The sequence below is a fragment of the Anabrus simplex genome, chromosome 1 (genome assembly GCF_040414725.1).
Source record: "Anabrus simplex isolate iqAnaSimp1 chromosome 1, ASM4041472v1, whole genome shotgun sequence".
Lineage (NCBI taxonomy): Eukaryota > Metazoa > Arthropoda > Insecta > Orthoptera > Tettigoniidae > Anabrus > Anabrus simplex.
Window position 1 is genome coordinate 1,038,139,600 of NC_090265.1, and position 24,572 is coordinate 1,038,164,171.

General features: G+C 39.2%; 1 protein-coding gene across 1 annotated transcript in view; it reads left to right on the forward strand.

Moving 5' to 3' along the window:
* LOC136857933 (E3 ubiquitin-protein ligase SHPRH) overlaps positions 1–24,572 on the forward strand; it is a 396,601-nt gene that overhangs the window by 112,361 nt on the left and 259,668 nt on the right. Inside the window, exon 5 of the mRNA XM_067137032.2 lies at positions 12,595–12,707. Within this exon, the coding sequence (XP_066993133.2) occupies positions 12,595–12,707 (113 nt within the window). The remainder of the gene's footprint in view (positions 1–12,594; positions 12,708–24,572) is intronic.

The following is a 24,572-nucleotide window of genomic DNA, read 5'->3' on the forward strand; positions in this document are numbered from 1 at the left end:
GAACTTTGCTCTGGTACAGATTTGGTTGACATAGTCCCTTGGCTCACTCAAATAGTGCCCTCTTTCTGTTTAGGGTGATGGTTTCGGTGTAGTTGATGTCTAATAGTTTCAAATTATTATTTTTTTTTTATATCCACCTTATTCAGTACATAGAAATGTTTGTCTCTAAATTAGTCTCAGTACTGCAAGAAGCACAGCTAGGCACTAAAGCGTGAAAAAAAGGGACATGTTCATCCATACCGTTGCAGTAAACAGCACATCAACAACTAAGTAACAAATATTTGTGTCCCTTTTTGACCGCGCTTTAGTAACAAACAGACCAGTAAAAATTGGCCGACTCATATCAGTTGGGAATTGGTGAAGACTACAAGTATGATATACCAGGCGAGTTGGCCGTGCGTGTAGAGGCGCACGGCTGTGAGCTTGCATCCGGGAGATAGTAGGTTTGAATCCCACTATCGGCAGACCTGAAGATGGTTTTCCGTGGTTTCCCATTTTCACGCCAGGCAAATGCTGGGGCTGTGCCTTAATTAAGGCCACGGCCGCTTCCTTCCAACTCCTAGGCCTTTCCTATCCCATCGTCGCCATAAGACCTATCTGTGTCGGTGCAACGTAAAGCCCCTAGCAAAAAAAAAAAAAAAAAAAAAAAGAAGTGTGATGCATACAACAGACTACAAACCTCCTATGATCCATCTTTTAATAATGGTGTAATTCTTATCTAACGAGAATATATTGCAAGTTTAATCTTCTAATTCACTAATCTTCATATGAACATTTATACTTTGATAAATAACTTAACACTAGCATTGTTAAAAGAAATGGGAATTTTTAGCCAAATCTTACAATTTAATTGGCACATTACTATGACTTGGACATCAACTTCCTGTGATTAACGTCTAGTCTATTATAGACCCATTTTAATTGTTACTTCTTCCTGTTTACTTTTTGTATAGTAATGATATTTTATTGTGTAATAACATCTTAATAAACAAATAATTGTAAAATAAGGTTTATTATAATGACTCGACCTTGGGATAATTGTACAAAATGGCTGAAGATGCTTGACACAATGACTGAAACATGTCCTATTTAATGTTTGTATTGTAGTAAATGTCCTTTTAGAGACAATAAACATTTTTATGTATTGAATAAGGTGGATATAAAAACAAGAATTTGTAACTATTAGTAGTAAGTTCAATACGGGCAAAAACATGAAATTGGTCTTATGCAATATGGGTGATGTCACCAAACTGACAGTTTTGTACGAGAACAGGTCTCGGGCAGACCCCAAGGCACCCGAGTAATTATTGAGATAGCAGTTGTTATGTGTAGGCTTCCTGTACTCTGTGGGGGCCAGATGGCAAGCCTTCCCTCTTCACAAGCACGTCCAGGAATGAGAGTTCTCCCGCCTCGTCTTTCTCCATTGTGATACTTTAAAAATACAGGCGTTCATACCACCCTGTATCATTTCTTCTTGACGAGGGCTACTGCTGTTTAGCTGAAATTTTAACATTTTCAAAATGTCTACACGGCCTAATATCCTGAAAAACAACCTTCTTAATTATAATTCATTTTATTTATAGAGCTTATGGATAAACATTATTATTAAAATGTTACATCTTTATCAGCTACTCTTGGGTAATTTGAGATTTTGTTTTTAGCTTAATTATAAATTTTTCTTGATTAGACTTGTCACCTGAAGGTTAGTTGGTGGTGGTTCCACCATTGACTTTCCTCTATCTTGTTTTGTTGTTACTAAGGCTTGTGCAGTGTGTTTCAGTGCATTCAAACTTCTGTCTTTTGTCAGCAAGTAATGGTCTCCAAACTCTGTTACCTGTTATCAGATATAGTATAGATCCAGGTTTGAGATGCTGTATACACCTTACTGTCTGGTTTTTGTTTTCATCCAGTAGATTGCAAATTCAGTATTTAATAATTTGTTTCTATCTGACTAATCAGGAATTAGTTTCCAACTAGCTGATACACGTGAATCAGAAATCAGAATCAGTAAAAAGGCAGAGTCATTAAACATAGTTCATGGGATCCCTACTGCTGGGAAGTATAATATGCAAAAAGAGAAACAAATTGAGACCCATTTCCAGCATGCAGGAGTTTGTCTTTATTCAGCCATGAAGGATAAGCATTTCAATAGCCAAGGAACTGCGATACATTCATGAGGTCATCTCCAATGCAATTATAGACATTGATATTTTAAGTGACTTTGAAAACGTGCTGGAAATAAAGCAGCAGGTGACCATAACCACCTTTGTACGAACCTTTCCTTAAAACGCTGAATACAAACAAATTACAATTTTACTCAAACTTAGCAAATATGAAGCACACTATAGACACACCAAAGTGAGTGAGAGTGCGGAAAGCTACCCCTGCACGTTCCGGAAGACGCAACCTATTGTGATGCAGAGAAATTTTGAATTTAAATTACTCCATAAAATACGACTTTTTTAAAATGTAAAGGCAGCTTCAAATTAAGTCTGAATTTTGGTAATGGACCAACATTGTTCTTTGAATGACAAATTATCTGTATTTTGAATTAAACAATATTTAACACGTTGAGTGCCAAGCGACCCCATTTGAGTACGTGAGAGTAGTAAAGTTTTTGAACTTCACGTCCCCATATGGGGTCGTACGTTCGTTCTAAATCGAGAACTCTGCGAACCCTTTTGGGTGCGCAGTAAGTATGTGTTTTGAAGCTGTATAAAGTCCCTTCCTGCCATCTGTTGGTCGTCTATTTAAGTAGGTGCGTAGTCCTTATTCCATTCCTCAATTCCTGATTTGACGTGACCCCATATGGGTACGTCAAGAGTGTTTTGTAGGGTGACAAAGTCATTGTCTATCTCGCGCACGGATTGTTTATGTAAGTGTGCAGTGCGGTGAGTTTCCTTTTTTTTTAAGTCGTTACGAGTAAATCGAGCAGTAAAAGACTTAGTGCAGATAGTCTGGACGATATATCGAGCAAGTCGGACAATGATGATGTAGACGAAGTATACAGTTACAGTGATTTTGAACCCAGTACAGAGCACCCAGCGATCTCGCACGTTCATCCACATTGATGATCTACTGTCTTCAGCATACACATCACCAGTGTACTCCGGGTTTCCAAGCCAGCTGTTGCAACAATTATGACCGTCTTCGACAATATACAGTAGTCACTGCTTTCCCGTTTTGCACAATCATCGCTGCTAGGTTCTCTTATTCAAATGAAAAGTTATACAAACAAAATTATGTACTTGTTCAGTTTTCCGTAACTACTAATTCTCCTTATAATATTATTCTGCTACATCCTAATTTACCAAATTCACATGATTTTCACTACTTTATATAACTACATTCTATACGAAAATTTCCTAACCTAAAATCAGAAGATCGTCATTTACGAACATTTCCTGGCCTAAAATGGGGGATCGTACATTTTTAGGGCTCCAGTATGAACAACCTAACACATCTCTCATAATCAACAGCATTTCATGCGTCCCTGCAAAGGAAAAGATAAGTATGACCGAGCGTCGGGACAGTAACTACTGTATAAGTACGACCCCATATGGGGGCGCGTGTACGTGTACAGTTCGTAATGACCAATACGACCCCATATGGGGTCGCAATATTTTACCTAATATACATAATAAGTTAACCTAATATATCATAAATACATCCTCATTTCAGCGATCATTTGCTTGGTTAAGCCTGTGAACGTTTTGGCACCAGAGAGTAACTCGATGTTATTAGCTCACGGCACTAGACGACAATCCTTTGAAAATCGGTCTGGCACTCAACGTGTTGAGTTATGAATTTCATTATGGTCCGTATTGACAATTGATCACTACAAAATATTAATTGTATTGAATAGGTGGACACAGTAATTTTATTCTTGAAAGAATTTTACTTCAATATTGTTAATGCCGGTGAAACTGGATTGTTGTTTTCTTTTTTAATACCGAGCCCGAACGGACTTGGGGTTTTAAAGGAGAGAAGTGCCGGGCCGGAAAATCTTACAAGGGTGGGGTCACTGTATTGTGTTGCAATGCAGATGGAAGTGAGAGACTTTCTCCCCTTGTCATAGGGAAGTTTGAAAAGCCATGATGTTTTAAGGGTGCCTGTCACTTTCCGTGCAATTACAAGGCATCTAAAAATGCAAACAGTACAGTAATCCAAACAATAAAGCACTTGCGCAGGGGAGCCGCATAATTTCTCCTCATCTTTGAATTGTGCTTTTCCTTTTCGCTGTGTGAGGTTATGTTTGCCAGTGATTTATCCATGTGCATTATTTGAATAACGTAAATGCACCTTAAACTGTGAATCAAGGTGACTGCATGCATTAATGGGTCTTAGAATTTTAGAATACTTTATCCCGTGGGGAGGATTGGCATGTCTGAATTACAAGAGAAGTGCCAGGGCAGGAAATCGTACAAGGATAGTGAGAGACTTCATCCCCTCGTCATAGGAAGTTCGATAAGCCACTTCTGCGCTAGTATGAGATTAGCAGTTACGAATCCATTCTTCAAGCATAAGGCTATTCACTGCTACAATTGGGAACGTAAGGGCACCAGATCCATAATAGACTATATCTTAACTGAGTTTGAATTCAGGAAATTTGTTAGGAATGTACGGAGTATCTGGGGATTTTTCAATGATATAGACCACTATCTGATCTGTAGTGAACTAAGTATCTCTAGGCCTGTCTGCAGGCAAACATGGGTAGAAAAACTCCAGGATAAGGAAATTAGAGAGAAGTACATGGATATGATTAGTGAAGAGTTTCAAACAGTGGACAGTAACAGGATATAGAAAGAGAATGGGGGCATACAGGGATGCTGTTGTAGAAACAGCAAGGGAATGCCTAGGAATGACTGTGTGTAAAGATGGTAAAAGCAAGCATCTTGGTGGAATGATGAAGTGAGAGCAGCTTGTAAACATAAAAAAGAAGGTATATGAGAAATGGTTTCTAACAAGGACTGATGCAGACAGGGAATTGCACATAGGTGAAAGAAACAGGGTGAAACAAATAGTTGTCAAGCAGCAGGGAAACTTTTCTGGATAGTAATAAAGAACATTAGGGAAGGAGGGAAAAATAATGAATAGCGTTTTGGGTAAATCAGGTGATCTCATAACAGATCCCAGTGAATCACTGGACGGGTGGAAGGAATATTTTGAAAATCTTCTCTGCATAAAAGGATATCTTCCTGGTGATGTCGCATTCAACCAAGCTCATAGGGAGGAGGACGGTGATTGGAGAAATTACGCTTGAAGAAGTGGAAAGGGTGGAAAGTAAACTCCATCGTCATAAAGCAGCAGGAATAGATGAAATTATATCTGAACTGGTGAAATATAGTGGGAAAGTAGGGATGAAATGGCTTCACAGAGTAATAAGATTAGCATGGAGTGTTAGTAAGGTACCTTCTGATTGGATAAAAACAATAATTGCGCCTATCTATAAGCAAGGGAACAGGAAGGTTTGAAACAGCTATTGAGATATCTCATTGATCAGTATACTAGGCAAGGTGTTCACTGGCATCTTGGAAGGGAGGGTGCGATCAGTAGTTGAGAGGAAGTGGGATGAAAACAACCAGTGTGGTTTCAAACCACAAAGGGGCTGTCAGGATCAGATTTTGAATATGTGCCAGACAATTGAAAAATGCTATGAGAGGAATAGACAGTTGCTTGTTTTGTTGATCTAGAGAAGGTTTATGACAGAATACCGAGGGAAAAGATATTCGCTGTACTGGGGGACTATGGGATTAATGGTAGACTGTTAAGAGCAATCAAAGGCACTTATGTTGACAATTGAGTTGCAGTGAGAATTGGTGGTAGAATGAGTTCTTGGTTCAAGGTACATACAGGGGTTAGACAAGGCAGTAATCTTTCACCTTTGTTGTTCATAGTTTAAATGGTTAATCTGCTGAAAGGTATTACGTGGTATGAAGTGTGTTGTCCCAGGATGGTAGTACAGTAAGTGAGATTGAATCAAGGTGCAGTAAAGCTAATGCAGTGAACTCACAGTTGTGATCAACAGTATTCTGCAAGAAGGAAGTCTGCACTCAGACAAAACTATCTTTACATCGGTCTGTTTTCAGACAAATTTGCTTAACGTGAGTGAAAGTTGGATGGCCTCAGGATATCTTATTCATGAGTTAGAATTAACAGACATGAAAGTAGCGAGAATGATTGCTGGTACAACAGGTGGGAAAATGGCAGGAGAGTACTTGAAATGGGGAGATAAATGATAGCTTACGGGTGAACTCGACGTACGAAGCTGTATGCATGAACCAGTTTCAGTGGTGGGGTCATGTGAGGCAAATGGAGCAGGATGGGTTACCTAGGAGAATAAAGGAACTCTATTATGGAGGGTAAGAGAAACAGAGTGAATCCAAGACGTTGATGGTTAGACTCAGTTTCTAACGATTTAAAGGTAAGTGGTATAGAACTAAATGAGGCTCCAGAACAATTTACAGAGTATTGTGGTGGCGGGAAGTAAATTCACAGAGGCTTGCAGACTGAACGATGAAAGGCATAACTGTCTAATGATGTGTGTGTGTATTTATGTATCTATGTATGCATATTGTACCGGAAAAAAAGAACGTCTGTCTTTGGGGCCGCTGACACTAGCTTGAAGAGCATGGAATGTTTCTAAGGGGGTGGTACGTAAGCATTGGAGTTGGTACAGAGAGGGGTATTAGTTCATTGAATTTATATTCCTTTGACAGTTTGGTTTTATTGTTCATCAGAAACTAATTCATATCACCTTTTATACAAGTTGAGTTGAAGCATTGTAACAGGCTGGAATCTCCGGACTCCGGGATGGTTATTGGACACGGTCTGGACAGGAACCACGTCCGTCCTGGATGTGAAGTTCTCGACGTTCTAGAATTTCTGGAGGATCTGGAAGTTCTCGAATTGCTACGTGCACACGTTGCGAGGTTCGATCTCACACGTAATACTGAGAGGTAAGGCGTGACGCGCACACTAGTCCCCTGTATGGTATTCAGCTCGCTTGTAGCACTGTTGAATAAATTAACATTGACCTTTAAATATTGCATTCATTCATTGCAAGTGGGTGATGTCAAATGTTAATGTAATTGACACTCAAATCTTGATTCAAACACCTCGTTGATTCACAGGGGTTCATAAATTATCACTTGAAAGTAAAATAATTAAACTGAATATCTGACCACACCCGGGCAACTGGAGTGGAAAACTGATGATGGATGGATCTGACCACATGTTGCATTTCAGCCAAATTGAAACTTCGGAAAATTATGTACAATTTACAATGTCTAGTTCACGACACAAGTCCGCTAATATTGGCATGACAGACTGGAATGTTTTATCAGATCACTAACCTTTATCATCACAGTTCCTAACTTACTGACTTCGTCAATTTTATAATCAGAACATAATGTTGAGCGCAATATTCACAGTTTGTGTAAGCTCAGGACAAATTAGCATGTTCGTGATAAAATTAGCAAATTTAATGGCACTCGGAAATGTCCTATACCGTCTGTAAATAATTGTCAAAGTTACGTGCACTTGAAGACTTGTTCAACACTGTCTTTAAATAATTATTAAACTGCACTCGAAGAGAGTCTGACACTGTCTGTGAATAATTATTATGAAGTAGAAATTATAAGTTCAAAAATGGCACTGAAAATCCTATGTTCTCTCGGAACTTTGCGAAAGGAAAACACAAATTCAGATATGGCATTAATATTCTATGTTCCCACAGCTTGTTATGGAGACACAAGTTCAAACACAAGTTCAAATGTGGTACTCGGTCATATTCTATGTTCCCACAATTTGTTACGAAACACAAGTTCAAATGTAACACTCGGGAAATATTCTAAGTTCCCGCAGTTCGTTACGAAACACAATTTCAGTTGTAACACTTGGAAATATTACAACACTCACAAAAAAAATTCTATGTTCCTTCAGTTTGTTACCAGAACACAAGTCCTAATATGGCACTTGAAGAAAAATACCGTTTCCACCGGAACCGAGTACTAGAGATGCAGAGTATCGTCCGGACATAGGTTCGGTCTGTCGCACTTTGCAGAGCTCCACCCGTCACCTGTATCGTAGGTAGAGTATTACTGACTCTGTAGCCTAGATCGCCCTACTTTTATACCTGGAGCCGACGAAGCATCTCGAAACGTGGATATTATCCACCTCAATAACTCCCAAAGTACATGGCGGATTTGCCCGAGAATTTGGTAATTTGCATCTGTTATGATGGGCTGTATGTTGGCGGTGCAAAAATAACAATATCTCAACTCTAAGTAGACTTTTAGACAGGGTTGGAACATTACCATATATGGTCACGCCATGACGAATAGAATACCAAGTGTGATCACTCCTCTCTCTTAACATTGTAGTTGGTGGTCCTGCCGGAGTGTGGCGCTGCAGTCTCAACGATCCAACTGCAACGACACGTGTGCCCAATTGTCGGCAAAGATATAGTGAGTGTGCGCGATGTCGTGGTGATAATTTTAACGCCTATTAGTTTGTTTTAATATTTTCTGAAAGTCCGAGTTCGTACCTGTGCAGTGCTTTGTGTGTGCAATCAACTAGTTTTCTATTATTTCAAGAAAATGTCATACTGTTTCATTCCTGGTTGCAAATCGGGTTACGGAAGGAAGCGTGATGGTAAACAATATTTTTTCGCGGTAAGATAAGCACTTGTCGGCCAAAAGCAGAATATGTGACCTGCATTTTTCAGCAGATTTAATTATAAAGGCGGACTGTTTCGTTGTGAATGGTGAAAACATTGAACTTCCTCGTGTGAGGTGGAAAATAAAACCAGGAGCGGTGCCTCATATATTTTCAAATTTACCAAAATACCTATCCACTGAGGTAAAATCGTGAAAGGCACCCAGTAGCAAAAGGAGTGAGGCAGTATCAAGAGGATAAGGAACGAGAATCACAAAGTGACTGAAGCAGTGATGACAACAGTAGGCGGTGATGTTCAAGTTCAAGGTCAGCCTAATTGTAGTCGAATTCAGGGTCAGTCTGGTTCTCCTACCAATGCCGAAAAGATAATATTACAGTATCTCTCAGAAAGCAACTAAAGAATGCAACTCGTAATTTAATGCGAGCTAAATGCAGTCTTTCCTCAGCCAAAGCTATGATTTGCCGGGCTGAGTGGCTCAGACGGTTGAGGCGCTGGCTTTCTGACCCCAACTTGGCAGGTTCGACCCTGGCTCAGTCCGGTGGTATTTAAAGGTGCTCAAATACGTCAGCCTCGTGTCGGTAGATTTACTGGCACGTAAAAGAACTCCTGTGGTACTAAATTCCGGCACCTCGGCGTCTCCGAAAACCGTAAAAGAGTAGTTAGTGAGACGTAAAGCAAATAGCATTATTATTATTAAGCTCGGATTAATTTCTTACAGGGGCAGATTAAGAACACCAAATTTCAATTTACAGATTGTAAGAAGCAGAAAATTATTACACTGTGTTAAAGAAATGTCAAGTAAAATCTCCAGTTGGTATGAGGTACAGTAGTGATTTTCTTTTAGAGAGTTTATTACTTAGAATAACATTGCCTAGAGGATAGGATATAGGCATAATTTGTTACGTCTTCCCCCACAAAGCCATTTGAGGAAACTCTGTAAAGGACTTAAATGTCCCTATGGTGTAAATCCTCATTGCTTAAGTGTTATTTCAGATTATTTTAAGGATGACATGAACGAGAATAAGCGGTATGGGATAGTTATATTCGATGAGGTTAAACTAAGAGAAGATATTCAATTTAATGTGGGGCGATATTTTTTAGGAGTGTCTTGAATAGATTGAGGCGATTTCAGTTGTGCCACCAGGAGCTGGCTGTTGTATTGAACACACTTTGGACATTATTCCAAAACTGGTCTCCCACTATAGTGCCGATTCTTCTTCAGAGCGGGAGAAATCCGCAGAGAAATGCAAGCTCCACAATCTGCTAAGTCTACTTGTAAACTATCGAAAGTGTCCTCAAACTAGTTTTGGTGAGTAATTTACTTCATTTAATTTATTTGAGGAAAGTGTCAGTGTTATTTACAGTCTGGTGTATGTTTAATTTGCTCTGTTTAAAAAGGATTCTTTAAGTATGTAAAGCACAATATTGCTTTCGCTTTTCGTATGTTTCATTTTATTTTGTGTGTTCTCTTATTAAAGTTCAGAGATATTTCTCCGTGCGGACTGATAATATTATTTATAACTCTCTGACAGTGTTATTCATGTGTTGTTTTTGATTATTTGCGTATCAGTGTAATTCCCATTAAATCAGCTGACCGTGTAGCGTTGGTGTTAGGCTTCACTAGCGCCACTCTGCGGTAGAGCGCTTGAACTCGGTGAGTGATCTCACTTGGTATTCTATTTGTCATGGTCACACTTTGCTGCGTGAAGCCAGCTCGAGGCGGCTACATCACAGCTGAGTACGTCAGCGAGTTCGGCGGGCTTGCCTATCCTCCACCTCGCATGAAGTTTAACGCTCATACTTCAAACTCGTTTTCACATAGCGGTGTTTCCGGCACAATATTACATTCTAATTAAGTAGTGAATTTGTTAGGTTTTCACCTCTTGTACCTTTGGATGGTACAGTAAATGAACGTTTAAAAGTGCTTAAATGTGAGACCTGTATCGGTAAATCTACTGGCACATTAGAGAAAATCTAGTGAGGTCATTATTCTTGTGAACTTTTATCTCATAAAACTATCAACAGTTAGATATTGCCAACTATTATGCAAAGGAAGATATTTTTGATGCTAATAAGACAAGGTGGCATTATCAACAGTTATCTCATTCCTTTTGTAGTTTGAAATGCTGCCGATCCGAGAGCTTTAAAAAATAAAAATAACTGTGGGGGACGACCTCTCTCTTGACACTATAACAGAAAGGATCGTGGCCATGGCCTTAATTAAGGTACCACCCCAGCATTTGCCTGGTGTGAAAATGGGGAAACCATGGAAAACTATCTTCAGGGTTGCTGACAGTGGGGTTCAAACCCACTATCTCCCGAATGCAAGCTCACAGCTGCGTACCCCTAATCGCACAGACAGCTGTAAAACTACAGTACGTGAAGCAGTTAATGTGGGTCCTTATTAATGCAACATTACAACTTCGTTTGTGCGAAGTGTTATGTTACCCAATGTATTTCTTATGATCCCTGGTTCCAGGAAGTATGTAAGAAGAAAAACAAACTGTGATTCATTTCTATCATGCGGGATTTCTTCTTCACTCAGCTGTGGAGGATGAACATTTCAATAGCTGAAGAACTGAGATTCCTTTTTGAGGTTTTCCGCAATGCAGTTCTAGACATTAATGTTTAAGGTGACTTTGGTAGTATACTGGAAATCGTGCTGAAGCTTGAGTTAAGAGTGGCTTGCTTTCCCATTCACCAGATGGTTTGTAGCAGTTGAATCACAAATATGATATTAACAATGAGTCTTTAAAGTTTATTAATGTTGGAAAAATTTGAAATGAACTCATCATGGGCAATTTTCAGATACAAAATTGTTGATACCCAAGTTTCAGTGTTGATAGTGAAATGGGCAGACTGATTTCAAAACTGATCTCATAAAATTATAGCTGCATTCTTTCTATCTTTAAGGGTGATATACAATATTTCTTTTTACATGTTCAACTCTTTAGCTATTGGAATCAGAATGAAAAACCTGTTTTTCAGTTCTCTATATACAAACCTTGACTTTAAAACTCAACAGAATAAAAACGTGCCATCCGATCATAATAAACTCATGTCATTCATAATATGTTGTAGCCCTACTTTACTTTAACACTTATTCATAATTATACTTAATATTCCCGCTTGGTAAGGTCTAATTCAGCATAGAATATTTTATAAGCAGGCGAAAAAGAGACGCTCTCATTGTGATTTCTGTTGTTCTATCTCAGTTTTAAGATACCACAGAGATCGTAGTTTTCGAAAGGAGGGATGGTGATAATATTCAGTGCAATGTGATTTAAAAAAATGAGAAAGCAGATGATAAAAGGAATCCAGCTTAGGAGAAAGTATCACAGAGTCTTGGAAATTATTGTTGTTGTCATCGTCTTAGTCCCACCACGGGGCAAAGGCCTCTCCCAATTGTTTCCACTGAACTCTGTCTTAACCACAATGACTCCTGACTACCTTCAGCTCGTCACGGCTCTTCTTCTCTTCTGTTCCATTTCTCTAAGCTTCTCTAGAGGTATCCATTCCAATACTATCTTGCTCCACCTGTCATCTGGACTTCTCATGACATGTCCATTTCCATTTCTGGGGCTTAACTTGAAATAATGAAAGATAAATGTGATGAATCTTTGATATCTGTAACTCCTGAATGATTGAGAAAAGCATTCAGCGTGCCAAGAATATTGAAAGTCATAGTTTGGATAAAGATAGTATCCCTGATAATATTCTTTCCTTAGAATTTGTTATAATTAATGTGGACTCAGGCTCTTACACATTAGCGGAAGTAAATTTAATTGATGAGGAAATCTGTAAATAGAGTTTGTTGAAATTTTCTGAAAATTTGTCTAAATAAAATAATAATAATAATAATAATTATTATTATTACTATTATTATTAATGATACATGTTTTATACTAACACAGGAACCAGTTGTATCCGGTGCTACTCTGATAGTCTCTCCTTCTTCCATCAGTGGTCAGTGGCTGAGTGAAATTCAGAAACACATCAGAGGTGACTTCAGTGTTCTTACTTACAGGTAAAGGCATAATTGTTTTAATATTCATAAGATACTACAGAAACTCAATAATATAAGAGTTGTTCAAATGAAACATAGACATAGCTGTCAGCCCATGTAAGCTGTGTATGGCAAAGTATGTTTCAAATGAAGCGCTTTGTTCAGGTGGTGTGCGAAGATTTGAGGTGATTGGGAATGCAGTGGACCTCCTATGACCTGGACAGGTGGCTGTACTGATGCAGGAAGAGATTGCCACTGTGGACATGGTGGTGAAGGCTAATCACTGAATCACTGAATGTAAGCTGTTGGCTGTCAACTTCAGCAATGTATCTGTTCACAGCATTGTGCACAGGGAGCTAGGGTGTCAGAAAGTGTATTCCAAATGGGTACCCCGGCACCTCGCCAACAAATAGAAAGCTAACTCATTCCAGTGCTACGTCTATAGCTCCCATCAGCTCCCATCCCAGGCTGACTCCGAGCTTCTGAGGAGAGCAATTTTCCTGAACGCTACTGATATACAGTAGTTTATATTGTCTAATACATAAAGAGTTAGTTTCTAGATATCAGTCCATGTTTCATATGAACAATCCTTATTTGCAGTATTTATTTTATTTTATTTACCTTCCTGCAGTAACTACAGGCTCACAATTAATACGGACAAATAAGATGAAGTTCCTTACGTTTAATAGTAACTACAGGCTGTCAAATACACACAGTCATTATAATCATAATAATTTTACAGTTTCAGTTTCCCGGGTACGGTTGGCAAGCCTCTTCCATTCCGTGTTATTGAGATACGTTCTGTTGTTAATGACGTCCTCCAGTGTCCATCCCCGATCTGCAATGTCCATCTTTACAATGTCCATCCAGTGGGTTCTTGGTCTTCCCACCATCTGTTTCCCTGCCACATGTCTCTCCAAGTTAACATATGCTGTCCTTGTTGGCTCCATCCTCATTACATGCCCAAACCACCTCAGTCTGGACATGTTGACCCTATCTAACAATGATGTAACAATCCCATCTTCCTTCCTGACCACACCATTCCTTAACTTGCCTAGTTTGGCTTTTTTTAATTGTGGACCTAAGGAACTTCATCTCAGATGCCTGCAACCTTGATGAGTCTTTCTTATTGAGGGTGCAGGTTTCAATACCATAGGTTAAGATTAGTATGAGGTACTGATTTAACATCACCAGCTTTGATTTTGTTGGTACTTTGGGATCCCACAGGAGTGTTCGTACTTGCTGATATAAGTGAGAGCTCTTCTGCACTCTATTTGCCACTTCTTTTGTGGCTAGTGTATTACACAAATTTAAGTTTATAGAAAGATTCAAAAATAGCAAGAATTGATGAATTATACAGTATAATTTTCACACATTTGTCAACGAATCAGAGTTAGGGTCCATGTGCATGGTGCCTGGAAATGGCTATAGAGCCTTTGAATGCTGTAATTGAGATTTTATTTAATGTACCTATAGGTAAGCTGGAAGATTTCCAAAAATCAACAAAGAATCATGGGATAGTTCCATGACCTCTCATCATGAGGCCTGTTACAGCAATGGATTCCAGATGATACTTCACTGTTAACAATTGGACTGTAGTTTACAGATGGCCAATTTTTCCTCGTGTACTTCTTGCTCTGTTAAGTGAGACTCAGATTTTTTTTTTTTTCTTTTTCTGGATTAGATCGTATTCCCCTATGGTGTTCTTGTGTTCTTTATTAGATTTGTCCCAAAATCTGCAGTAACCATGCAAAGTAAATTAATAGCTACATTGATGAAAGATATATTACTACTTTTTTTGTGTGATGGCACAAGCACATGATGTGTATGGATATTTAAATCACATTTTATTTATTTTTTATTTATTTATTTATTTATTTATTTGGGAAACCAAAACAGCGTGAGGCCGAATTACAGAGTTCCACAATGAAAAATATATTTACAATGCAAACATAAAAAAAATAAGTGGGAGAACAATGAGGAAAAAACATCTAATGATAAAAATAGAGAACAAATTAAAAACTAACAAAATAACAGTAGAGATCTTTCTCTACAATTTGTATTAGCCTACTTCATATTCTTCTCTCATGATCCATAAGTGATATACATGACTATAAGATGCATGAGACGTCAATATCAACCACTGATATAGTTTTGAGAGATGGCATTCTGATTAAATCTCTATTTCCTTTTACCTGATTGCAGTCTGGTAAATGCACATGTACTTCTTCATATTATTCTCTTCACAGTTTTTCATCAGTTGCTGTTTTTCTGGACTATGTCCTATTCCCCTGTGGTGTTCTTGTGTTCTTGACTAGATTTGTCCCAAAATCTGGGTCCTTGACTCCTCTTTCCTTTCATATGTAATTCGACAGTAAGTTTTGTGTGCCTTGTCCATCCATTTAAAATGTGAAAACAATCATAGGCCGTTTTTCTCCTCAGTTTTTTTTCTCACTTTTCTTTCCCTCTTGTACTCTCTCTTTACACTCTCCTTGGGTTCTGTAATAGTTTTCTGACCAATTTCATTTCTGCAGGCTGTATTTGATTTTAATCTTTGTGACTAGCCAGATCTGTGTTGCATTAGACAACCTTCCTTAGTTACTGGTATGTTTTCCTACTGATTTATATATCTAGTCCTTCATACTCCATTAATTAACTTCCTAAGTACTTGGAATTCTCTGCAACATCAGTATCTTTCTCTACAATTTGCATTACTTAAATTCTTCTCTCCTGCCTGCGTCCGACTCGTTGGCTGAATGGTCAGCATACTAGTCTTCGGTTCAGAGGGTCCTGGGTTAGATTCCCGGCCGGGTCGGGGATTTTAACCTTCATTGGTTAATTCCATTGGTTCAGGGGCTGGGTGTTTGTGCTGTCCCCAACATCCCTGCAATTCACACACCACACATAACACAATCCTCCACCACAATAACACACAGTTACCTACACATGGCAGATGCCGCCCACCCTCATTGGAGGGTCTGCCTTACAAGGGCTGCACCCAGCTAGAAATAGTCACATGACATTAAATTCTCTCCTGCCACTTTTTATTACCTTCGTCTTGCATTTCTCCACTCTTATGTATTTTCATTCCTCAATTTTCAATTCACCCTTTTTCTGCATTTAATTATTTCTGCACTTTTCTCTCGTTCCCTGCAGAAATCACAATAAATATCATCAGCAGACCAAAAAGTTTGTAAAATTGCCTTTCTACCCTTTCTTTTATTATTCTTTTTATTGTTCTTTACTTGATTGTTGCAACTTGGAAATAATGCTGAGTGACACAAAAATGTATGCCTTTAAATTACATGCAGTAACCACAAAAAGTAAATTAATAGCTACATTGATGAAAGATACATTATTTTCGTTTTTATGTGATGGCACAAGTACATGGTGTGTGTGAGTACTTCACTTTTTGTTCCATGAGTGATAATATACATGACTATAAAATGCATGAGACATCAGTATCAACCACTGATATAGTTTGAGAGAGACCATCATATTAGGTTGTGTGAGGCATTTGACTGTCAGCAGGCAAAAACAGATCTGATGGCTTCCATGTCCACTATCTAGAGATATGTGACAGATCTACTATAGTACCCCATCTCTACTGGAATAATTTCCATCACTGGAAAATCTGCAGTCTCAACCTTAATGTTTTCTACCATCCCGTTCATCATTGTCTGTGTTTGTAGTGGTGTCAGCTCAGAAAAATGTGCAAAGCTGGTCTGGGGACATATTCTCTTTAGTGATGAATCATGTTTTTCTTTGGGTGACCTGCTACCAGTCAGAGTTTGCAGGATAACAAGTGGTCTTGCCTTACTGTGCAGCAGCACACATACCCTTGTATTTTTTATTATTGTTATCTTTATTGTTAAGAAGGAAGCCATACTTTCCAGTGTCGACTCAGTTAAATGTAACTTAAAAGCTTTCCAGTCTGTCGAACATACAAGTTAAATATAAATGTTACACTATAATATAGCTGGAAAAAAAAAAAGAAAGAAAAAAAAAAAAAAAACAAAAACAAAAAACATTATTAAATAAGGAATAAAAACTGAGTCGAAACTGGAAAGCATGGTTTCCTTCTTCACAAATGATTTGCCCAGTCAGGCAAATTATGAAGCCAAGAAACTCAAGTCACTTAAAATCAAAATCATGAACATTGGCAAATCAATTGCATTTAATAAGGAATGTCTAGAATTAAAGCTCGTTCCCAAGTACAGACCCATAAAAGCTAAACCCACAACAACTTCGGCTAAAACTTCGCCGTAAAATATCAACATTCCAATCACAGTTATTTTGGATCAGAAAAAAAATTAGTTTTGCACACATAAAGAAACAGGAAATCAACAAACAAATTCTGCGCCTCCATTTAAACCTAAGCAACTGTAGACATCATCTTCAATGGACATCCAACACTAATTTTTTAACATGATTACATTAAAAAAAGCAATCAAGAAACAGCAGGTCATCGACAATAAAATATATCACTATCAAAGGGTAAAGAAGGGTCCATCTATTCAATACCATTAACTTGTATAGTGTCTTACATAATTGGGACTAGTTTCGACCCCATACCATATACACTGGGTCATCTTCACCCACGATCCAATTGGAAAAATATATGCTGACATACAGTACATAATAAATTAAACAATTTGGTATGTCTCAATTTACAATTCAACAATCCAAACATTGATGAAGTTCGAACAACACATCCAAAATTGAAATCGAATGAAATTTCAAAACTGCTGCTGTTGGTGCCGAACTATGTCGTAGTTCCTACAGCAACCAAGTGTTCCTAAGTTGATCTGGGAGTTGGCATTCCCCATCTGCATAGACGAGTCACTTGGTTTATAAATTATGTTTTGTACAATAGTAATATGGGTAATGGTTTGTTGAAGGGGAACATTCATAACTTGAATAGGTATTCCTTTTCGTCAGATGTAGTGATCTATTGTTTAATTTTGTTTTGAAGTCATTGTCTGAAAAGAAAATACTTGAAAAAAATTATTGAGAAAAGAAGGGGAACTAGAGGATCGAGATTAATATACAGCTGTATGAGACTCACCTCTATGTTCTCCGTAAATTATGTGCATTTGGTACGGACACCAATGCCAGATTGACTGTTGAGAGGGAGCAGGAGCATAGCTTAAGACGGCAGGGGTTGGAGGAGGGGCGGTGGGGGGCGGGTAGATAGGTTTGAACTGAACCTATGAAATGAAAACAAACAGAAAACAATAACCATGACAAAACTCACTAATTTTCACTCTAGATTAATTAATGGCTCAAACACTAACTTTTCAAAGAAAGGAAAGAAAGAAAGAAAGAAAGAAAGAAAGAAAGATCTGCTAGAGAAGGGACTCAAGTTCTTTTGTCATGAACGTCATACCAAAAAACAACATAAAACAGCTAATTACTGACATAGAGATTGCTTTCAACAACATACCCATACAACAAGGAGAAATACAGTGAAACTCGGTTAAGAAGTTTCCGCATAAGAAGTTTTCCCGCCTAAGAAGTGTGATGTGATATTCTTGGTCCCTTGATCAGTTGCATTAAGATATATGTATATTTTTCCCGTTGAAAGTGTTCTGTTGTAAATATATTTCCCGGTTAAACAGCTCAGATTTTAGAGCCCCTTGAGACAGAAAACGTCCGCTCAAAGCAGCCCATGGTTAGAACCCTCCATTCTCCGCGCAAGTTGCACCCTGTAATAGACCGTTCGCGTGCTCGCGATGTGTGTCTGGTGTCACGGAACCTGTGCAGGCTTGCCAAGGCCATATGACGTCATGCTATGACAACATGGACACCAGATGCTCACTCTCAGCTTGTGGAATTTAATCGAACCCATCAATCAAAATTTCCACTCCACCGTTCCATCTCTCGGAATAGAATTGAACGGGATTCTACGTGAGAAACAAAGCACTCAATGGATGGTTTGATAAAACTTTAATGCAGTAATTTGTGGACCGGAACAGGATGAAGTCATTCATCGAGGTGGCCTAAACATTCATTAAAAACCGTAAGGTGTATTTGTCCACAACATTACTGTTAATCTACCACAAAATTGAATATTCTAACCTGTTTGACTTTTCATTCCCTTGCTTATTTCCTTCCAGGCATTCTCTCTTATGTTGTTGTTACAGTAATACTTATGGGTCTTGTCGTAGAGGAAATTACGTTTTTGAACTAAACTGATAAGATTTTCCGTGTCCATTATTAGTGAGGTGAACAAAAACAACTTCCCAACTCTATGCAAGAAACAGCCGACTTGCCAGCTGATACACATGCCGCCAAACAGCCGGCCGAAAGATCCCGATCGTCTACGAAGTTGAACGAATGTTGATAGCCAACTGGGTGTTGCTGGGAAGCATACAGAGGCATTGCAATACCACTTGTTGGCATAAAATTGAAAGTTATTTTTAATTTTACTTTTATATGAGCTAAACATTGCATTATCGTGTCACTCGTAATTATTACATTGCATTATTAGAACGTAGCACAAGGATGAGGAGACATGAAATAAAATTCTCGCGGGGAAAGAAACTGTTTACGTTTAGATGTGCTAGCATTGCTACTGCACCTTTATCACTCCCACGTAATATCCCAGATACATTTCCATGCACTCATTTCTGCAACTTCGAATTTGTGTTTCTTTTCTTCATTACCTATAGCACGAAGAGTATTGAAGCGGGAAAATGAACTCAATACTGGCTTGGCCATGCGGTACTTGCGAAACAGCCAGAAACTACGCCCGTTGTCGTGACAACCAGTAGGAATGGAGGGGCGATTTAGGCCTAGGTTCTAAGAATCTCTAAGAATAAGTTGCCAGATTTCCCATTTGCTGCTGTTATCCTTGAAGCAGGTATCGGGGGGTGTTAGGAAGATAGAAAGCGCATGCTAACAAACTGTAGTACATGTCTTGTCTTTGCATCTTGTAAGCCTAAGCTACGGATTGCCAAGCATAGTGTTTAAAGATAAAAATTTCATTGTTCTGTATTGAAAAGTATCACAGTTAAAATTGAAATAATAAATAAAGAGGTTCAACCTATTCAATACCAAAGAATAAGAAATGCAGTGATTACTTTCTTATTTAATAATAAGTAGAAGTGGTACCGGTTTTGACCCTAGTCCAGGTCATCATCAGCCGATTAAAACATGAAAAACAATGCATAGGAAAAAGAAAAGAAAAGATCAAGTTCACTTCAGATTAGTAGAAGAGGCGATATAAAAAAGTGACGGGGGTAGACACTGTAAAATTCAGAAGAAGTAAGATGTAAGTCACTTAAAAGAAACAGTGCATAATTTTCTGAGCGACAGTATGGCACTTGTAGTGTTAGGCAAAGTATTATCATATTTATGAAAAGCAGAGAACGGTTAAATGAGGTAGCTTGTATACACTGTTAGGCACAAAGTCATAACACAATCGAACACATATGAAGATCCATAGTCGTGCTGAAGCTGAAGATGAGTAGATCAATTGAAGTAACTTGCCAGCTCCTGGTGATCAGCGCGATATATTCAACATCAGGCAATGTTGTTTCAAACGCCAATGTAAATTCCCACAACCGAAGCAAATATTGGATCTTTAAGCTATTCTTCATTTTACGTTGGCATTTGAAACCATCATCCAGTGTCCATCCTCTGGTAACTAGTTCAACCTTGATCACGTCCATCCATTGGGTTCTATATTTTCCTGCAGGTCTTTTCCCCTCCACCTTTCTTTCCAAATTTATTCTGGCTGTTTTTGTAGGCTCATCACATGCCCGTACCACCATAGTCTGGATGTGCCGATTCGGTCTAATAGGGATGTCTTTATTCCGTTCGAGTTGGGGTAAGGAGGGTTCCGGAAGGATGAAGAAGCCCCAGATACATGACACCTGGCTAGAAGGTAAACATATTGGTCAAATTTGTAGTGATGATGCATCTAATCCACCCCACCTGGCTATTAACTTGATGATTGATGATAAGCCTTCGATCGCTATCCTTGACACTCAAACTTCACACTCGTTTGTGAGCATGAATGTGACAAAATTATTAAAACCTGTTTGTCCTGCTAAGGTGGCAACAGTCAGGGGCACAACTCATCACATGCATTACCAGATAGAGGGTTATACCTTTCTTCAAGCCAAGTGCTCTACTGAAGTCATAGATATACTGGTGAGGATTGTCAAGGATCTGATACCTGACATAATATTAGGACACGACTTCTTAGCTAAATATGGGGTAGTGATAGATTATACAGCCATTGAAATATTCTTTGGTAATAGAATTAGGTTGGCATGGGTTGAAAATAAAGCCTTTGAGTCGGAAACTTGAGAAACCAATGTATTGGCCAAACTAAAAACAGGACTGTTGAGGGTGGAGGCGAAGGAAGACCTTGAGGAGTTTCTGAATAAGTTTCCTGAGGTCATTACTGATAGAATCGGATTTACCACAATGGTAAAACATAAAATCATTTGTAAGAAAAATTCCCCAGTTAAACAAAGGACCTACTGGGCGAGTTGGCTGTGTGTTTAGGGGCACGCAGCTGTAAGCTTGAAAAACATACCATTTAAATGGACCCAAAGGGAAGAAACAGCCTTCCAGGAGATAAAAGGATTTATTTGTGACGCTCCAAGTCTATCCCATCTGGATACAAGCTGGAAGGTCTGCTTGCAGGCGGACACGAGTGACATCGGACTTGGGGCTGTACTGTTCCACGAGAGAGAAGGAGGAGGCAAGGATACAATTGAGTTTGCCAGTAGGAAACTTTCTGCTCCTGAGAGAAACAATTGTACAGCTGAGAAGGAGGCATTAGCAGTTGTATGAGCTGTCGGAAAGTTCAGAGGTTATCTAGAAGGAAGGAAGTTCAGACTTTTTACAGACAACTCTTCACTTCAGTGGTTGAACCAAGTTTCTGGAACTAAGTCCAAACTGATGCGATGGACCTTACCAATCCTTGCCGATTTTGACTTTGAGATTTGTCATGTTCCTGGCGTAGCCAATCAAGCTGCAGACAGTCTATCAAGAAATCCTGAGGACGGGCAGTAATCAGCCACAAATTTATTAGAGAGAGAGATTCCTGGGCCAACTAAGAAGTCTCAGACCAACCCTGTGCTCCTTGCTATCCGGCGAGGAAATAATGAGATCGATTTAGATTTAATAAGGAAGTGGCAGACTGAGGACATGTCCTGTAATAGAATTGCATCCTGGATCAGCAAACGCAGCACTGATTGTCGATCTGTCCCAGTTCAGTTTAAGATGTGCTACAAGAACTTTTGATTCGAAGACGGCATACTTAAGTATACTTCCCACCTGCCTGGATCTTCTCTGGTCATCGTCATTCCGAAGTCGCAAACCGCGAGGATTTTGAACAAATACCATGATAATCCAGACGCCGGTCATCCTGGTCAAGAGAAAACCTATTCTTTGATTCGGCGACGTTTCTTCTGGGTACACATGCATCAGAAAATCAAGAACTACGTCCAAGCCTGTGCAATCTGTACTCGCACTAAGGCGAACAACCAGAAAGTGAGTACCAGCATGAGAGGGCGACGACTACATCAACTTTGGGAGGTCCTTGTCCTTGACCTTATGGGACCCTACCCTAGGACATCTCGAGGAAAAATGTGGACCCTCATGGTGACTGACCTATTCACCAGATGGGCGGAAGCATTCGCCATCCCTGAAGCTACATCGGGACGTATCGTACAACTTTTAAAGACGGAAGTCTTCAGTTGGAATGGGTATCCTCGATTTCTACTCACGAACAATGGCAGTCAGTTCACTTCGAGACAGTGGTTGCAAACTTTGTCGGAGTGGAGAATTGAACACTGGACTACACCGATTTACCATCCACCGGTGAATCCCACCGAACGTAGAAAGCAGGTGCTAAAGAAAATGTTTTGGATTCACTTGGTCGACGGAACATATCAAGTGGGACCAACACTTACATGAGTCCCTTCTGGCCATCAGACAGCGGGTTAATCGTGTCATGGTTTTTTCACCTGCAGAACTTCCCTTGGACGTCCAATCAAGAGAACTGGCGGCTGGAACTTCATCCATGGACAAGAAGGGGAACCGGAAAATCCTGATACATGGCATATGCGGAACCAATGGCAGATTCAACAGGCGCATCACCAAGCCGAAGTGCATTCAAGGAGAGAAGCCGAGAACAGTGATGCACCAGAGGAAAGGGAGTTCAGACCTGGAACACTAGTGCTCCATCAAAACCATCCCCTCAGCAACAAGCTTCAAAATTTCCACGCTGGGATGGCTCCAAAGTGGCTCATACCTTTCGAGGTGGAAAATGGTGGGAAATGGTGTGTATCTTCTGAAGACTACACCATCAATGAAGGTGCATACATCGGAATTGAAGGCGTTACCTCGACCCCTACAAGAAGGCAGAGAGACCGGAGAGTGGACACACTCTAAGGGGCCCCAGAAGAATGCGGACTCCAGAGAGGATCAACACACACCGATACCTACCTTGGAGGATAAGAGAGATGAAGACATAGATATCAGGACACCTAGATATAATTTAAGACCTAGAGAAAGGATGGTCCAGGATAGATTTTGAAGGTTTTAGGGGGGATAATTGTCGTAGGTCAGATATCCTAATTATGGTAAAACCTTCAGTAATCATATTTAATATAATAGATAAAATAATATCCCTGGACGTATAATGAATAAGGTACCAGTGGACAGGATTTGTTTATAAAGACTTGCAACATAGCAACAGACGTATTAACACGCAAAGACTTCCAATATGGCGCCAAGAAACATCACCAATAGGTCATTGGTGTCAAACATCTATATATTCTTTGTAGATTGTTTGAAAAAGAAGCAATTGTTTTTTGGAAAAAAAATGATAATGCAAGTGCGAGAATAAAAAGAACGATTGACGAGAACAGTATATGTATTGTAGTGACAATAAAGTTGTTCACGTGTTCTCCTGTGATATTTTTCTTTTGTAAAATAAAAAATTGCATATTGAGAATGATAAGGGGGACCTAGACAATATTGTGAGATGGACGGTGGACAATGGTATGATGGTAAATGGGATGAAAAGTCAAGTTGTAAGTTTCATCTAGAGGAAAAGTTCTTTCAGTTTTTTGCTGTGTTGATGGCATGATAGTACCTCATGGGAAACACTGTACGTACCTAGGAATGATTTTCATTGGGGTAATCATATTAACGAGGTTGTTAAGAAAGGTTACAGATCTCTTCACATGGTTATGAGAGTATTCAGGGGTGGTTGTAAGGATGTAAAGGATAGGGTGTATAAGTCTCTGGTAAGATGCCAGTTTTTTTTTTTTTTGCTATGGGCTTTACGTCGCACCGACACAGATAGGTCTTATGGCGACGATGGGATAGGAAAGGCCTAGGAGTTGGAAGGAAGCGGCCGTGGCCTTAATTAAGGTACAGCCCCAGCATTTGCCTGGTGTGAAAATGGGAAACCACGGAAAACCATTTTCAGGGCTGCCGATAGTGGGATTCGAACCTACTATCTCCCGGATGCAAGATGCCAGTTAGAGTAGGTTCCATTGTATGAGACCTACATCGGGCTGTTTGATACGAGAACTGGAAAAGATCCAAAGGAAAGCAGCACGATTTTTTGTGGGTGGTTTCTAATAAATAGTGTACAAAAACGTTGCAAACTTTGGGATATGTCAATTGTAAAGCAAATAAATAATATTTTTCAATACGGATCACAATAATAAGATTTATAACATGTAATATGAGGTATGTTTCGAGCTGTCAGTGGAAAGATGGCGTGGAATGACATTAGTTGACAAATGAGCTTGAGTGGACCTTTCAAAAGTAATAAAGATCATAATATGTAATGAAGTTAGAATTTAAGAGGGCAAATTGGGGCAAATATTCTTTTATAGGATGAGGAGT